This window comes from Schistocerca cancellata, chromosome 4, assembly GCF_023864275.1.
Source record: "Schistocerca cancellata isolate TAMUIC-IGC-003103 chromosome 4, iqSchCanc2.1, whole genome shotgun sequence".
NCBI classification, from domain to species: domain Eukaryota; kingdom Metazoa; phylum Arthropoda; class Insecta; order Orthoptera; family Acrididae; genus Schistocerca; species Schistocerca cancellata.
In genome coordinates this window covers 468,647,951-468,666,648 of record NC_064629.1, presented here as the reverse complement: position 1 = coordinate 468,666,648, position 18,698 = coordinate 468,647,951, and the positions used below count along the sequence as shown (strand labels likewise).

General features: G+C 38.6%; 1 protein-coding gene across 1 annotated transcript in view; it reads right to left on the bottom strand.

Moving 5' to 3' along the window:
• Window positions 1-18,698, bottom strand: part of LOC126185020 (serine/threonine-protein kinase GL21140) — a 221,129-nt gene that overhangs the window by 12,055 nt on the left and 190,376 nt on the right. The window contains exon 11 of the mRNA XM_049927744.1: window positions 428-495. Within this exon, the coding sequence (XP_049783701.1) occupies window positions 428-495 (68 nt within the window). The remainder of the gene's footprint in view (window positions 1-427; window positions 496-18,698) is intronic.

Here is an 18,698-nt window from a genome sequence, read left to right as displayed (position 1 = left end):
TACCCTAACTGTGCTTAATTTAAGATATATGGAACAAGGAACTTATAGTAGATAATTCTGATTGCAGTAAAATGACAAAATAAGAATTAACAAAACATCGTTAAGTACAAGAAACACACAATTTTCATATACCTATGCAATTTGTGAAAGCAACTAGCTTACAAGATCAACTCTTAAGTAATTTTAGTTTATTATTCACAGTGTTTCTCTCTATGATGAGTGAGTCTGTTCTCCATATAATAGCTATTGAGCTGAGCTGTAGGGAAACAAACCAAACCAAAGTTCTAATCTACATTCATTCATTCATTCAGATCTATTACCTAGTTTGTAAACATTAATAAAACAAGTTCCCATATAACTTGATTATACAACAATTTGTCACAAATACTGAGAGATGAGAAAAAGAAATTTATCTGAATGACATTACCTACTGACAGCCCCAGCCACACCGTCATCAAGTTGAAGTTCTTCAACACATTCATCTAGTTGTGCAACCTGTAAAACAGTAGTCATTAATGTCACAAGAAATTTGCAAAATTACAAGGTGAGTATACTGACTGACACAGTGTAACAATATATCTAGCTTTCAGTATTGTTAGTTCCTTCTTCAAGGAAGAAAGAGCGATAGACTGAGTCAGAAAAAGAGAGGCATGTGACCCAGACCTCAGGTTGAGAGGGACCCTCTTAGGGTTCAAGTGACTTGCCCCTGCTTTATAAACAATGAAAAACATTTAGCACAAAATGCTAAACATGAAATATCAGGTAACCTGAAAATAATGCTGAGGTCCCAATGAAATACTGTGTAATTTTTCACACTGTTTTTTTTCTTTTAACACAAAACAAACATCAGTAGATAAACAAATATAGCTGCTTTCCATCATCTCAACATCGTCAACATTCATTTATTTATTTTACACCAAACAAAGTAAACAGGGTTTCTACTGTTTCTACGTTACCACTGGTCTTTGGGTACTGCCATTCGGTGGTAGCTGTTGTGTAAGAGCACAAGAGCATGCAAGCACCCTAACTTTTGACACCTTGCGTATTTATTGGTTATTGTTCTTTGAGTGTTATTAAATGTAATGTAGATGCTGTGATCTGAAATAGACAGCACAAAATCTACTGTGCTATGCTGCACGGCTACTCCTCTACACTGTGTGAAATTCGGCCTTTGTGTTGCAAGCACACCCTCAATAGTGCATGTGTTAAGGAGCTTTTGCGTAAGCACAACTGGCATGATATAATTGCCTTATGGGCCAAATACATACAGATTTGGAAACAATGTGGATGGTTACGGCATGAACAGCTAGCCCCTACAAGATTAGGTCAATGCCACCAGGTGGTTGCACAGTGCAGCAGACTTTTTCTCCGTTTGTTTGGCATAAATCCCGCAAGACATGTGATGTGATCTGGGCTAGATAGTACCACACTCCTCAGATATACCAATTTACTCGCTATATAGTAAAATTAGATCGAACATCAGTATGTGTTATAGGTATACTGATAGAAAAACATACTTTGTGGGATTCTGAGTGAGATGCAGTATACTAAGTTTTGGATTTTATCATACAGTAATCCATTTGACACACCGAGAACCATGACGTGTACCATTGTTGATTGTGAACATGTACAATTTATTCGTGCTTCTGACATCTGTTAATCTTATGGTGGGTCAGGTTTATACATGCTGTAGGCCCACATTCTATATATGAACAATCCTGAAAAGCTGTCTCCCTGGTTTACTTGATATTCACTTAAATGTGGGATCGATGACTGTGTGCTTAAAAAAACATGCTCCAACTTACACAAAAACATGAAACAGAAAGTATCGAAAGCTTAAACATTATTTTGTTCTTGCCCTAAACTGTACTTAATTACGTACAAAACAACATAATTCCACAACAACAATTCTTTCTTTCTTCAGACAAGGTATGCTTATTATTATTATTGCTGCAAGTGGCTGTAGTTGTATAAATGTGTTGATAAACATAACTGTTACACAGCAGACGCTATTAATTTCACTCTCTCGTATTTATATGAATCTGAAAAATTTGTGAACATGTATACTCTTGAGCCGTTACTGCTGCCATAGTCAAAACACTACCAGTTTTCGGAATCAGTTATGGGTGCATTGTGTGTTGAAATCTGTGAGTTTTGTGTCAAAATTGTTTTGTAGTTTTTGTTTTTAAATAGAGATACCGCAATTTTTCACACAATGGGAGAGAAATAAAGTCAAAAATAAACAACTATTTTGTTTAAACTGAAAATGGAGAAACTCAGGCAGGTGATAAGTAGAGATCATTAACAAAAATCTCTAAAAAGTCTGACATTGCTAACACTACACCGTCAACAATAATGAAAGAGAGATCAAATTATGGCAACATCTCAGTGCAGTATGTTCAAGAAAAATATAAGAAGGCCCAAACACCATGATGTAGAGACTTAATTGCTTATTTGGTTTACTTTGTTGTAACAAGTCAAGTCTCAGAACGCTCTATCATCAGAACCTTTATTGTTGGTAAGGGCTAATGAACTTTCAAAACAAATGGCTATTGTATTTTCTGCAAATTCAGGCTGGTTGAAAGATGTTTCAAAAAAAGGAATGGTATAGTATCAAAAAATGTTTGTAGTGAAGATGACAAAGTTTTACAGACTATGACTACTGATTTGTAGTGATCTATTTTGCATATAATACTAGGACAATGTGGTGTGAAAGATGTCTTCAAAGCCAATGAAACTGGCTGGTTTACTGCTAGTTACCCAATAAAATTGTCATCCAAGTTGTAATCATATTCAGGGGGAAATCTTTCGCCTCTAGCTGTGGACTCCAACAGCCGTGACTGTTTACTGTGTGCATACTGCTATCAACTGTGAATTTGTTGTTTCCCCCATTGTTTGACTTAATGGAACAACTTTGATTACTGAACACATACTTACTGGCCATTAGTGCCTGGACTTTATTCAACTTAATCAGGACGTGTCTCATGTTGATTTCTATTCTGGTTGACATGAATACTCCGTCAAGAACTACATTTAGTTTGCAGAGTCATAGACAGTCTTCATTTGATACGTTCTATAAATATTGTTAGCTATAAGTAACATATAAGAGATTACACTCTAGCAGCTTACTTGTGTTGAACTAATACAGGAAAAGGGGGAGTTCTTACTATGTTCACACAGAACACAAGTTCAATGATAATGAGACAAGTAAATTTTGTAGTGACCAAGAGATAGAACTGTGTGATTTGAAGTAAGACCGAAAAAGAGTCTGTTTTTAATTATAACTGTATGTAGATCATGGGTAATGTGCTGTTTACGAAGAATCTTGATTCCTTGCTGACATCTGTCAGACAGCAGCAAGCAGTTCATAGTCTGTGGAGACTTCAATGTAGATTTTTCTAGAGAATTCAGACAGGAAAAATTATTTAGATCCTACAATTTGAGCTCAGTAATTAACTTTCCAACAGGGGTGGATAAATTGATAATGTTTCCTTTGGTGAAGCTCAAAGCAAGAAAATAGCAACAAATACTCTTTGATCATGATGCACAGTTGGTTAGGATAAATAACAGTGTTTTACAGCATGGCTACTCCTCAGTGGAAATCAGTTAGAATAATTAATGACTCCAGGAAAAAAGTTTTTAAGAATAGTTCACAAGAGATGACCTGGGTTGAAATCTGTAATGAACCAAATGCCAACACAAAATTTACTCTATCCCATTATATATCATACCATTATTTGAAAATAGCTTTCCACATAAGAAAACTAGAAAAAATGTTAAACAGTCATGTAAAAAAGAAAAAAAAGATTAAAGCATCTTGTGAAAGGAAAATAGAAATGTGTCTGTTGGCAAGAACAAGTACAGATCCTGCTGTAGTAGCACACACAAAAACTACTCAAAGGTACTAAGGAAAATTATTAAAAATCAAGAAACATGCACATAATGCCAGAAAACAATAATAAGTCTATTTAGCATTCAGCAAAATGAGATACATGACAACCAGACACAAATCAGGATAACAGCACTATTAAACTGAATGGCAGGACTATAAATGATGTGTCACATGCAGTAAATATATTTATCAATCATTTCTTAAATACAGTAGAAAGTACAGAGACAAACAGTTCAACAGAAAAATCACAGTACCACACTGAAAAAACAATTCTCATGACATTCAATCAAAGGAACTTATCAGCAACTTCTCCCTGTCAAATTAAGGAAATTATATATTCTCTTAAAAATAAATGCTCATCTGGTTCTGATGGTATTTCCAATGAAGTACTACAAATTTGTTTCCATAAAACAAGCCTGATCTTATCTGAAATATGTAATGCATTACTAACTCACGGCATTTTTCCAGAGAGACTGAAATATGCCAGTGTCAAAACCCTATTTAAGAAAGACGATAGGAGAGATGTCAATAACCACCAATCTGTTTCACTGCTGATATCAATTTCCAAATTTTTTGAAAAGGTGATGTATTCTATAATTGTATCTCACCCAAGCAACAATAACATCCTCAGCTAATCACAGTTTGGATTTCAGAAGAGTTTCTCTACTGAGAATACTGTTTATATGTTCATTCACCAAATTTTACAAGCATTAAATAATAAAATAGCACTGGATGGTATATTCTGGGACCCATCTAAGGCATTTGATTGCATGAATCGCAGTATTCTCCTAGAGAAAATGTAGTTTTATGGGATAGATGGATAACGTCATACCTAACCAAATGAATGCAGTAAAGTTGTACTTAGTAAATCAATCACTGTAGTTAAGGAAAATTATTCTGACTGGGGATCAATCCAAGCATAAATACAGAAACAGAAGAAATAGTGAAAAATGTTCTTAAAAGTATCAGTGACTGGTTTTCTGCTAATGGTATCACTCTCAAATTTAAAAAGAGACAACATATTCAGTTCTGCACATCTATGGGAACTACACCAATGGTAAGTGTAACGTAAAGTGAGGAAATAATAAATAGGATGGAGACTTCAAAAGCCTTAGATACTGATGAGAATTTAAACTGGGAAACTTTGAACTCCAAAAATAACTCAGTACAGACACATTTGCATTTCAAATCACTGCAAATCTTAGGGGAGACATATCAGTAAGTTGATATATTTAGCATATTTTAATTCAATAATGTCATGAACCACGGAACTTGCCACTGGTGGGGAGGCTTGCATGTTTCAGAAATATAGATAGCAGTACATAGGTGCAACAACAATGGAGGGGTATCTGTTGAGAGGTCAGACGTGTGGTTCCTGAACAGGGGCAGCTGCCTTTTCAGTAGTTGCATGGGCAACATTCTGGATAATTGACTGATCTGACCTTGTAACATCAATCAAAATGGCCTTGCTGTGCTGGTACTGTGAATGGGTGAAAGCAAGAGGAAACTACAGCCATAATTTTTCTCGAGGGCATGCAGCTCCACAGTATTGTTGAATGATGAGGGCATCTTCCTGGATAAAATATTCTGAGGTAAAATAGTCTCCCATTTGGATCTCCAGGTACGGACTACTCAGGAGGATGTTATCATCAGGAGAAACAAAGGTGGCATTCTGCAGACTGAAGTGTGGAATGTTAGATCCTTAAATGAGCCGGTTGGTTTGAATCTTTAAAAAGGGAAATGGACAGGTTGAAGTTATATATAGAGATAATTAGAGAAGTCTGGTGGCAGGAGGAACAGGACTTCTGATCAGGTGAATACAGGATTATAAATACAACATCAAATAGGGGTAATGCAGGAGTAGGTTTAATAATGAACAGGAAAACAGAAATGTGGGTAAGCTACAACGGGCAGCATACTGAATGCATTATCACAGCTAACTGTACAAGAAGCCCACATCCACCACAGTAGTACAAGTTTATATGCCAACTGGCTCTGCAATGAAGAGGTTAAAGAAATGCATGATAAGTTACAAGAAATGTGACAGGGGGCTGGTATTTGATTTTAGGAAAATTAAGAAAAGGAAAAATAGTAGGTGAATACGAGCTAGAGAAAGGAATGAAAAAGGAAGCCACCTGGTAGGATTTTGCACAGAGCATAATTTAATCATCAGTAACACTTGGTTTAAGATTCATGAAAGATGGTTGTATATATGGAAGAGACCTGGACACACCTAAAGTTTTCAGCTTATTTATATAACAATAAGACTGAGATTTCAGAACCATATTTAAAATTTTAAGACAGTTCCATGGGAAGATGTGGACTCTGACCACACTTTATTAGTTATGTACTGTAGATTAAAACAGAAAATTGCAATACGGTAGGATATTAAGGAGATGGGACCCGGATAATTTGAAAGAAGCAGAGGATGTCGAGGGTTTCACAGGGAGCATTAGGTAAGGTTGACTAAAACAGGGGAAAGGAATACAGTAGAAGACAAACTGGTAGCTTTGAGAGATGGAACAGTGATGGCAGCAGAGGACTAAATAAGTAAAAAGTCAAGGCCCAGTAGAACTCCTTGGGTACCACAGGGGGTACTGGATTTAACTGATGAAAGTAGAAAATATAAAAATGCAGCAAATTAAACAGGTGAATGGGAAGACAAGTGTCTATAAATTGAGATTGACAGGAGTGCAAAATGGCTAAGCAGGGATGGCTAGAGGACAAATGTACGAGTATCAAGAGCTCAGATGGAAAACCAGTCTTAAGCACAGAACGGAAAGCTGAAAGGTGGAAGGAGTATATAGGGGGTCTGTACAAGGGAGATGAACTTGAAGGCAATATTATAGAAATGGACAAGGACTTAGATGAAGAGGAGAGGGAGATACAGAATAAATGACCACGAACTTGTAAGGTCCTTAAACTACCAGTTTCCGTCAGCAATTACCATCTTCAGATGTGCAGCAAAACATGGAAAAAAACACAGGTATAGCTATAGGATTGTCTACATCTTAAAACAATAAAATTGGTCTTAATGAAAAGTATTACTGAATACACAAGGAAAATGTGCTTTAACATGATGAGGAACATCCGTTTTAAAAACATGTCCTAATACAATGGAGCCATAGTGGCATCATCAAAAGATAAACACAAAATCAGCCTAGCACTGTTGTACACATTTAAAATATTGTATACACTAGGCCACAGTGTCAACGGAGTTGGCCTGGTAACAGCAGTACTGTTCATAAACTGCTATACAGTAACCACAAAATTTTTGTGTCGTAAGCTCATTAGATGCTGCTAATGTTGGTGTACACATATTTGTCAGTTAAATAACTGTACGGTATGGAATAAAAAGAATACAATATGTAAAGCCTATAGTGAGCTCACCAATAGTAAAATGCAATAAATTAAAAACACAACTAAAGTTAGACTGTTAAAAAGGAAATATGGTAGCTAAGTGACAATATTTCCTATGCGCTCTTGGGGTGAATTTTAGATAAAAATACGGTATAATGATATACATAAGAAAACGCTTATGGAGCAAACAGAACAATATCAAAATTATAAAACAAATAGGGAAAGAAGCCAAATGGATGAAACAACAAGCTATAATAAGTAACCAGTGCCCTCTGTTGGTGTGACTGCCAGAATGCTGCACAGTTAAGAAGTGGTCACAGGAACTTAACTGCCAGAGGGACCCTCAAATCACGACACGCCATTCCACAAAAAGAATGGCAAAACACTGTACCACTCACTTAGTAATATCTTGTTAATGAAATGTAATATATAAACAGAGAACACGGGACATGCAAAACTGTGAGAAGAACTTGACAGGGAACTGAAAGACCTAAGTCAAAACAAGGCCCCAGGAGTAGAATACATTCAGTCACAACTACTGATAACCTCAGGAGAGCCAGTCATGACAAAATTCTTCTATCTGGTATGCAAGAAGGATAAGACTGGTGAAATACCCTCAGACTTCAAGTAGAATACAATAATTCAAATTCCAAAGAAAGCAATTGCTGACAAGTGTGAATATTACCAAATTGTCAGTTTAATACATCACAGCTGCAAAATACTAACATGAATTCTTTATACAACAATGAAGAAACTTGTAGAAGCTGACCTGGTGGAGTATCAGACTCCATACTGGAGAAATGCAGGAACACTTGAGGCAATACTGACCCTAAAACTTACCTTGGAACGTATCTTAAGAAAAGGCAAACCTAAGTTTACACCATTTGTAGACATAGAGAAAGCTTTTGTCAGTATTGACTGGGATACTCTCTTTGAAATTAAGAAGATAGAGGTTAAATACAGGGAGAAAAAGGCTATTTACAACTTGCACACACATGAGATGGCAGTTATAAGACTTGAGGGGTGTGGAAGGGAAGCAGTGGTTGAGATGAGAGTGAGACAGGGTTGTAACCTATCCCTGACAGTATTCAATCTGAGCGAGCAGTAATGGGAAAATAATAATAATAATAATAATAATAATAATAATAATAATAATAATAATAACAACAACAACAACAACAGGGTGTATACGTGGACAAGGAAAAAAAAATTCCTGGCTTTTCCGGTTAAAAATACACTTTCTCCCGGGTGACAGTATATTTTCTCTTATCAATCCTTTGAGTGCTTATGGTTTTATACACGGTCGTACAATTTCCCGGCACTTTCGAAAACGAAACTCAGGGAAAAATACACATTTTGGACGTATCTTTGATGTGCAGCAACATGTACGCTGCGTATTTTCGTATTACGAAAGTATACATTGGAATTCCACCAAACATCGCGTGTTACTTTCCGAATCATTGAAATCGAGATTTCGATGTGCTTTTGTAAGCTGTTCGTAGCTCATGTCACGTGATCTCTCCAACGGATGACAGCGGATATTCAGAGCATAGGACACGTGATGTAGTCAGCCAACAGCAACATCACTGTTAAGTAACGCGAACACACAAACAGGGAAAGTTAATAGTTTAAATTAATATACATAGTGTTGCTACAAGAAAAGCAAAGCTGTCACATATAATATTGGTCTCTAAGGTTAATAAGCTGCAAGAGAAGCTAAGCTTTTGCATATACTGTTGATCATTTTTGCGCGTGTTACACTTTAACATGTATCACACATATGTGCCAGTAAAATTTTTAATAATGAGATTAATGTCTGATCTTCAGGGTTCGAAATTATTCTAAATGGCTCGTCATCAAAGAGTTGATTTTTAAATGAGAGTCAAACGCTCTGTGATTTAATAAATTCATGATACATTCTTCCACATAGGTCAACTTATGTAAAAGAATATTTACTTTGAAAGTAACGCTTTTCAAACCACTATTTGCAATATTTTCCCGCGACCTGTTAAGAAATAGGTTCGTTTCAGCAGTTGACAGAGAGTGCAGATAACAGGCGACACCGCGCTTGGGTAGCTATCATGACGTAGGAAGCCCGTATGTAAGTACTTCTAAAACATTGAAAGATCATACATTATGTCATAAAAGTAACAAGACATCAGAGGATACTCCAAGAGCATCGGAATTTCGTGGACCACACTAAAATGTGCATATTTAAAGTGCATACTTAAAGGGCACATTTGTATGTCCAGATTTCCAATGAATTAGACCTCGACCTGATATTAAACTTTTCAGTGTGATTTTCGGGGTGTAAATTTTCTTGGAGCACCAGTACTGCATTACATCATGTTTGGTTCTTTATTATGGCATAATGCCATACGTGCTAGAAAATGAAAACATGCACTTGAAATGCAGCGAACAGTTGAAACTAGCCCATAATATGGAATTAAATACTTCGTTTCAAATAAATTGACTGTCTCTGCGGAAAAGGTTAACAAAAGTCAAATTTCTCTAGCAAACAGCCAAAGATAACGTCATTGTTCCACAAAGCGATTAATGCTTTACTGTCAAAAAGGTGGAAATAAAATAAAATCTAAAACTAATGAAATATTTCAGCCTACCGTAATTATGTGAATGTGTTTTAATTCACTTGATAGCTCCCGACCACAGATATCCGTTTTGTTTTCATTTAACGTGAGATAAATGAAGGGAAAACAGCAAAATCACTAAATGTAAACACGGGCCACGTGGAGACTACCCACTATAACTCAGACTGCTCTGCACATCAACCCCGGATCTACGACACTTGCGAACTGGGTCAATACTAAAAAAAATCGAATTTTCAAAATATGTTCATCTTGTAGCGCACAACTTTCTGAAAAGTCTGAAACATAAAACATATGTACTCAAGGAAATATAAGACATTATTTGGTCTTCAGTATGCCAAAGTGCAGTGACCTGCCTCTTCATAAAGCATTTTTCTACCGCACGTCCAAACTACATTCAGGAGAATGGAAATTGAAATGTCCTGTGATGCCTCTCCTGCTCCCAGTCGGATGGTTTGACAGCCTGCCCCTCTTAAAAAAAAAAAAAAAAATCTCACAATTAATAGCGGATGGGATTATTTGTAATCGAGAGAACAAGAACTCTTCAGAAAATCTGAACTCTTGATTGCCTATTAGTTAATAACTTGCTGTTTTGTGTGACATAAAATTAAATATAGGATATATAAAACCAATACTGACAAGAGATAAGCAAGAAATTACACATTTTTTCAAACCTTAGCTCCTAGCATTTTTTCTCTCTAATCTTGCTGCAGCTTTCTGTGAAAGAATCTATTACATCATCGAAGTTCGTCAAACATTTTGCTACATGAAAAATAGAAATGTTGTTATCTAATACTGAAAAAGCTATTAATACACATAATACCCAAGACTGGTGTGGTTTCTTGATCTGATTACGTCTATTTTGTCACTGTCTGCTAGATAAAACGAAATAGGCCTTTCTAATATGGCAGCAATTTTGTAACACACCAAATAAACGAGACTGTTTTGGCACAAATTGCCATTTCTATAACACAACAGAATATAATCCACAAAGTACCAATGTCAAATGCCTATAAGGCCTACTACAAGCAAAATGCTTTATGTTAGGAAATAGTTTCACATTTTATTCATACGCACCAGCTTCTCAAGCATGAGATCGAAAAGTAGTATTACGAAATTTTTATATAAATTTGGAATCGTCTTATTCTTCCATAATTTGTGTGATGTCCCTGTTTCTTCTCCTTTCTCATTCTAACAAATAGTCTTGTCATCACCAATTCTGTAGCTATTGCTGCCACTGTCAAAATTTGTTCGCCGATTATCTTCACTAACCTTGCCAGAATCACAGGTTTAATTATTCTGCAATTATTTTCCGGTTAGGTGTTATTACGTGTTCGTACAACACGTTTTCCGCGTTACTTCCTGAATAGAATATACGCGGTTGCTAGCCGGGGACTGTCCTATTGGTCCTTACTAGTGTAGCGATCTGGCCCAAAATTTTCTGTCAAAATTTCATTTTCTTGGATGCACCGAGAAGATAATATGGAATCTTTCTCACCTGTTATTCCTGTCAGTCATTTATTTCCATTTTGGTAGTCTGAATCTATGGATTTCACTAGTAATTATAACAATGCTGATCATTTGCAAACCCAATCAACCATTTAATCACACAGCGATTGGCATCCATCCTTTCGGCTTTACTCCCTCAGCTTGTATAGCCCCGTCCTCTTTTCGTCTGCGGAAAGTTTATTTCTAGATGCAACGAGGATTCTCCCGACAGAGACATCACGTACAATATACATGCATTCAAAAGTTGAATCATAAGTTCATTCAGAAATCAACTTAAAATGTGTTCAAAAATATTCAAAAACCAACAGGGAAGCATTTCAAAATCATATGAATAATCGATAGACAAACGTGCGCTGGGTGCTAGGGGCTTTGTGAAACAATTTTTTTTCCTCAAGAATATGAATTTGGCGCCCCCTTTTCCTAGTAGCATCTAGCTGCTTGCTGCGACTGCTTGCACAGCCAACAGCCAACTTCCTGTAGCCAGAAGCGGGAGAATCTACTATTCAAACGTGACTCAACTGCGCATGCGCCCGCGCGTAACTGCTAAAACAAATTGAATGTAAACAGTTGTGACTTCACGCTCATTGGAAGCAATTTGTTGTTATGAAGCACTGCTTAGTCTTCCTAAAGCCTTCGACACGTTTTCAATGGGCAGACGCTTGCATGAGCACTGTGTGTGGTGGTTGTTGTATATGGGGCATTTCCTTTGCAATTTCTAGTTATTTTCATTTTTATCTCTCGTTTGTGTTTTATTGTTGAAGTATTATTCTGCAGTAGCGGGATACAGTAATATTCTTTGTTAGAGTATCGGTTCTTACTAGTCAATATACAAAAATTTAACTGAAAACTAAAACAATGAAAAATTCCTGGAATTCTAAAAATATCCTGAGTTTTTCCCTGTTTTCTCCTGGATGAAAAAATTCCCGGGTTTTTCCCGGATCTCCCGGTTGTCCCGGGTTGTATACACCCTGAATAATAATAATATGCAGTAGGGATTAAAGTCTAGGAGAAGAGAGAAAAATTTTGAGGTTTGACAATGACCTTCCAGTCCTGTCAAAGATAGCAGAGGACTTGTCAAAAGGATAATGGGAATGTAGTTGAATTAAATCAGGTTATGCTGAGGGAATCAGGTTACAAAATAAACACACTAAAAGTAGAAGATGTGATTTGTTATTTAGGTTGCAAAATAACTGATGATACCTGAAGTCGAGAGGATATAAAATGTAGACTGGCAATGGCAAGGAAAGTGTTTGTGAAGGACAAAAATTTGTTAACAGCCAATATAGACCTAAGTTTTAGTAAGTCTTTCCTGAAAGTATTTTATGGAGTATAGACACGCATGGAAATGAAACACGGAAGATAAACAATTTAGACAAGAAGAGAATGGAGACTTTTGAAATGTTGTGCTACAGAAGAATGCTGATGATTAGATAGGTAGATCACATAACTAATTAGGTACAGAAGAAAATTGAGGAGAAAAGAACTATGTGGCACAACTTGATTAGAAGAAGGAATCAGTTGACATGACATTCTGAGACATCAGAGGATCACCAATTTAGTACTGGAGGGAAGTGTAAGGCTAAAATTTGTAGATGGAGAACGAGAGACAAATACAATAAGCAGATTCAGAGGGATTTAAGTAGCAGCAGTTATTTGGAGATGATGAGGCTCGCAAATGATAGAGTAGCATGGATAGCCGCATCAAACCAGTTTTCGGACTGAAGACCAGAACAACATATGGAATAATGTTCAGGGGTAATTATCTTTAAGAAACAGTCTTCACTGCTTAAAAAGTGCTGTGATAGTAATATGTGGTGCTCATCTATAATCAACTTGTAGACATCTACTTAAGGAGTTGGCCATTCTGACTTCTGTTTCGCAGTATATTTATTCCCTCATGAAGTTTATAAATAACTCACTGCAATTAAAAAGGATCTATGTTGTATATAATTACAATACCAGAAGGCTGGTTGGTTGGACTGATGATCAAAGGGACCAAACTACGAGGTCATCAGGCCCTCCTACCTGGAACAGTCAAGTCAACAAAACTACATGCCAAAGAAGAGCCCAGTGCTTGAAAGCCAAGGAAAGAAAACCCCAAGGTCTCTACCGAAGATCAACAAAGCCTACTGAAAAGAACAAGGGATAAAAAATTGGGGAAAGGAAAGAGAGGTGCCCCATCCAGGGAGAAGCCAGAGGCTCCATAGGCATAAGTGAGATGGGGGACATACCCCAGCCACTTAACAGAAACAAGCCACCCAAAAATACCCAGAAGAGACTAGCAGACGGAAAACAGAGAAATAATATCAAGTCAGTTAGAACATGCAAGAAGGGGGAAGAAGAGCAAAACAACAGGGGACTGAGGCAGACCACCAAGCCTAAAAAGCCACTGCCTATCTATACAGAGGTGGCAACAGGTCATCCTACCGACCTCTCAATGGGCCAACAAGGCTGAGGTGCCCTCCCTTTGAGAGACTGATAAAAACTCCCTTCACAAATATACTGTAAGACCAGATCAACCATTGAGGCATCGTCTGCTGACACCAGGGGTAGTGAGTGAGGAAGATAAAGTCCACCACAGGGTGGCTATGTTGGGAAAATCCAGCAAAATGTGGATCACCGTCACACAGGCACCACAACAGTGGGATGGATGCTCGCAACAGAGGATACGACCATGAGTCAGCCAAGTACGTCCAAAGTTGAGCCGGGAAAGGACAAAGTCCTTGTGAGAGGCCCACATGGAGGACATCCACAAATTCATGGTCTCCTTTACTGCCTGTAGTTTGTTTCGAAATGATGGTGTATGTTACTCTGAATCCCAAATCCTTAGAACCTGACAGCATAATACTGATCAAAGGTCAGATTCCAGAATAAAGATCAAGAGGCAACTTGCTGGTAGACGATTTGGCCAGCCTGACAGTGAGTTTATTCCCCAGGATCCCAACACCACCTGGGGTCCAGATCACCAAGTGTCCACATTGTTTGAGAACAAAAAGGGGATCCTGGATAGTGAGGATCAATAGATGGTGAAGGTAACAATGATCAAGCCTCAATGCTTGTAAATTGCTTGAAGAGTCACTACAGATGAGAAAGGATTCACCAATTCAGGAATGGATAAGCTCAAGAGCATGAGAGATGGCTACCAACTCTGTACTGAAACCACTTCAGCCATTCAGCAATAAGAGGAGTTCATTACATCCCACGTGAATGTAAGTGAGGCCAATGTGACCAGCAACTATCAAGCCATCAGTACAGATTACTTCTGAACTCCAAAACGCACTGAGCATGGAGACGAATTGGCGGCTAATGGACCAACTTATTCCAGACTTTGATTTCTGTCTCCTCAATGACAGTTCCCCTACCCACTTCAGTGCTGCTTGTGACACCTTTCCTGCTATCAATTTCACAATCTCCTCCCCTGCTCTCGTGACTTCTCTACATTTGTCACCACATGATGTTCTTTTGTCATAAAGAACATCATGTGGTGACAAATGTAGAGAAGTCACGAGAGCAGGGGAGGAGATTGTGAAATTGATAGCAGGAAAGGTGTCACAAGCAGCACTGAAGTGGGTAGGGGAATTGTCATTGAGGAGAGAGAAATCAAAGTCTGGAATAAGTTGGTCCGTTAGAAAACCCCTACCCGTCAAAGTGGCATTCCCCACAGGGAGTGGCATGCATTGAAGTCCCTGAGGAGGAGATACAGGGCAGGAGTTGCTGTATTAAGGTAGGCAGGTCAACATAAGGAAGTACACAATACAAATGGTGATTGCTGGGGCATTTGCACTTATACCGCTATTGCTTCCAGGTTGGTATGAAATGGGATACAGTTACTAATGACATCGGTGTGAACCAAAGTGCACACCCTCCCAGATGCTATATTGGGGCCATCATAGTTCCGACAGAATGCCCGATAACCATGGAGCGTTGGAGAGCGCTCATCATGGAAGTGCGTTTCTTGAAGAGCAAGACAGAACACAGACTAAAAGAAAAGAAGTTGTATTTCCAGTAGGTAACAGTAATATCCGTTGCAATTCCACTGGATTATTGTGTGGCGAATGTCCAGGTTAGACATAAAGAAGCTGAGGGGAGGTCATGTAACAGGGTCAGTGGTCGTCACTGATGAGGATGGGGTGATATCCACACATAAGATGTCAGACAGGTTGTGAGGGGGGAGATAGCACCTCTGGGAGCACTGGGGGGAAAGGGGGGGAAGGAGGAGACTGCTTGTCCTGGGACTTATGTTTCTCCTCCTCCTCTTCCTCTTTCGGAGACTGGAGAGGGAGCCCCATCACCAGCGGATGCTGAAGAGGGGGGCCACGTCTTCAGCAGGGGAAGGGGAGCGGCACCTGGAGGGGAGGGCGTGGGAGCCGCAAGGGAGAGGGAAGGGAGAGCGGGAGGGCGTAAGGAAGAGAACTGCATGGAGTCACTCTTATTTTTTTTTTTTGGATCTTATTTTCTCACATCTAAGCTGGGCAATCTGACGTGCGGGTAGAGTGGTGGGCATGACAATGTACAAACACAGGTGGCATAACACAGGACTTCACTCATGGGGTGGGAGTCAACAGTCACCACACAGAGGGTCCACCATACAGTGGGAAGATATATGCCCAAAACACACCGAAAGCAACTCATGGGTGGTGGGACATATGGCTTCACATGACATTGATAACACATACCCTCGACCTTCTCTGCGAGGGTATCTCCCTTGAAAGAAAGAATAAAGGCACCACTATCAATACAGTTGTCTTTACAACCCTTCTGTATACATCTAAAAAATGAATGCTACATTGCTCCAGATCAGCCTGGAGTTCGTCATCAGTTTGCAGGATAAGGTTCTTATGAAAAATCACTCCTTGGGTCACATTCAAAGACTGGTGAGGGGTAATAGACACTGGGATGTCACAAACACAAAGAGCTGCTGTTTGGGTGATAGAAGCAGCTTTGATCAACAGGGAGCCTGACCGCATCTTATCAAGAGACTCCACTTTGCCAAACTTGTCCTCTATATTTTCCACAGAAAACAATGGCTTTGTAGCCGTGAATGTGTGCCCCTCTGTCTTAGTACAGACCAGGTAGCTGGTAAAGTGTTTCATCCCAAGATGGTGATCCTGGCTCTCCTCTCAAGATGTAGCCAATGAAGGGAAGGTTGCAGGGCCATACAAGGCAGCACTTAATGATCTTTTACCACTCAGAGACGACTGTTTGAGAACGCCCAGATTTCTGCAGCTTGGTATGCTTCATGCACCAAGAATCTGCCCTGATACCTCCACTACGGCCAGAGGCTCTTCCCCATGGGTGCCACCCAGCCACAGCAAGGGCCATCTGGCATGGCAGCTGTTGCCAGGAGTTCCAATGCTCCAGAATGACAAGCAGCCACTCCTTGGCATATGCAGGGAGGCAACAGATCAGGTATCAGTAGTGTGATCCCTGTGTTGTCAGAAGGCTCAGCCAGATGGGTACATAATGCCTCCACGACATGGACTGGCTACACATGCTAGTGACCTAGCAGCGTGGAATGGCGCTGAAGAGGGGAAGGAAATTGGGGACAAGAGTCCACGCTGTAAATGCTAGGGATGGAGTTCTTCCACAAGTGGTTCACACTAAAGACAAAAAATTTAAAAGTGGAGGTCAAACCCCAAGGGGGGACCAAACTGCCAAAAAGGATGAAAGAGGACAGGAAAGATAAACAAATTCACAAGGAATAAAGAGAACCATGTGAATAGCCAGGTCAACATAAAGTAGAACACAGAGAGGGGAAGGAGGGGGCAGTGAAGGAGCAAGGATGGGGAGGAAGGGACACGGTGAAGGAAATGCAGCCCGGGAAGGAAGAATGGGTTGCAATAGCTCGGGGCCCCGTGTGTGCCACTCACCTGTCCACAAAAGAGCTGTGGGACACTTGAGGGGATAATACCAGGAGGAAAATGATCTTCGTTTAGCACAAAAAGGGGGGGTGCACAATGCTGCAATAAAAAATTTTGATAACTTACCCAGTGATATAAAAGTCTGACAGAAAGGTGGTGGTTAGGAATGATTAACTCACTTATAAATGTTCAGCATCCAGCCATGTTAACAAATTCATTTGCAATGTGAATGTATTGCAATGTAAATGTAAAATGACTCGTTCCACACTGTTACAATTTATTGTGCAAAATGATCACTGGAACATCAAACTAAATAATCTAAACTGAGGATTACAAAGGTTTTAATGAATTCAATTTTTTAAATATTTCTTACAATTTTAAGTTTTTAAAAATCTTAGTAGCTTCTTACAAACTGTTGCCAAGCTGAACAGGGATTTTTTTTTTTTTTTTGTTATCTAGATCAGAAGATGGTTGGTAGTCAACAAAACCCGCTATCTAGTTACTGTTGGATTGTGATCAGGACTACTAACATTCCTAACAAAGCTACTGCTCTATAAATATTTACTCAGAATCTAGGCACAGAAAGCTTTTCCCTGTTAGTTTATTAGCCACATGTTAAATTCAGCATGGAATATGACTACTACTAATGAAACATGTTTCCCCCATGCAGGCTTTTTCAAAATAGCACATTCTTTGGCACCTCCAGAAATGCAACATACTGAAACTGAGTCGATATTAAATGAAGTATATGGTAAGGTTTCTACATTAGTTGGTAGCCATTGGATGAAGTTATCGCAATCTATGATGGTAAGTGTACAGTGCCGATAACGACAAAGTTTGGTGATCATTCAGAGCTCAGAACAGCATAGACAATGATGCAAATTTGATGATGAAATCAACATTGAAGTTTCTGTCCCTGCTACATCTGAAATGCAGGATGATCTGCATCACCCTGTGTTGAATATTTCTGGAGTGCTGGCTGCAATTTCCTTGTCACTAAGATTTGTTATCACCAATAGGAAAAGGATTGTAGATGTAAAAATTAGTTTCTCACTTTGAGAGTTGCCAGCAAACTAATGGTTATTACAAATTTTCAGAGATTTGAAGATGGCTTTTCCTTTAATAGTTTCTGATGTGGTTTTGGTAACCCATTCCAACAGAGGGGCGCAGCTAATTAAGATACTGGATCATACTGAAACATTTGGCGAAAATCTCATATTGAAAAAAGATACTGCAAAAAGCAACAGACTTTTCCCCCAAAAACAACAGTACACTGTATGTAGACTTTCAATGTACAGTGCGTACCTGCAAGAGTAAATTGTAGCAGGAAATCTAATTACTGTATTATGATAAAATATGACGAGATTGAAAATACAGTATAATTATTACTTTTTCCACCACATGTATTCTTTTATACAAATTTCTTTTAACATACAAATATATTTTGGAACCCTCAGTTTCATGATAAAT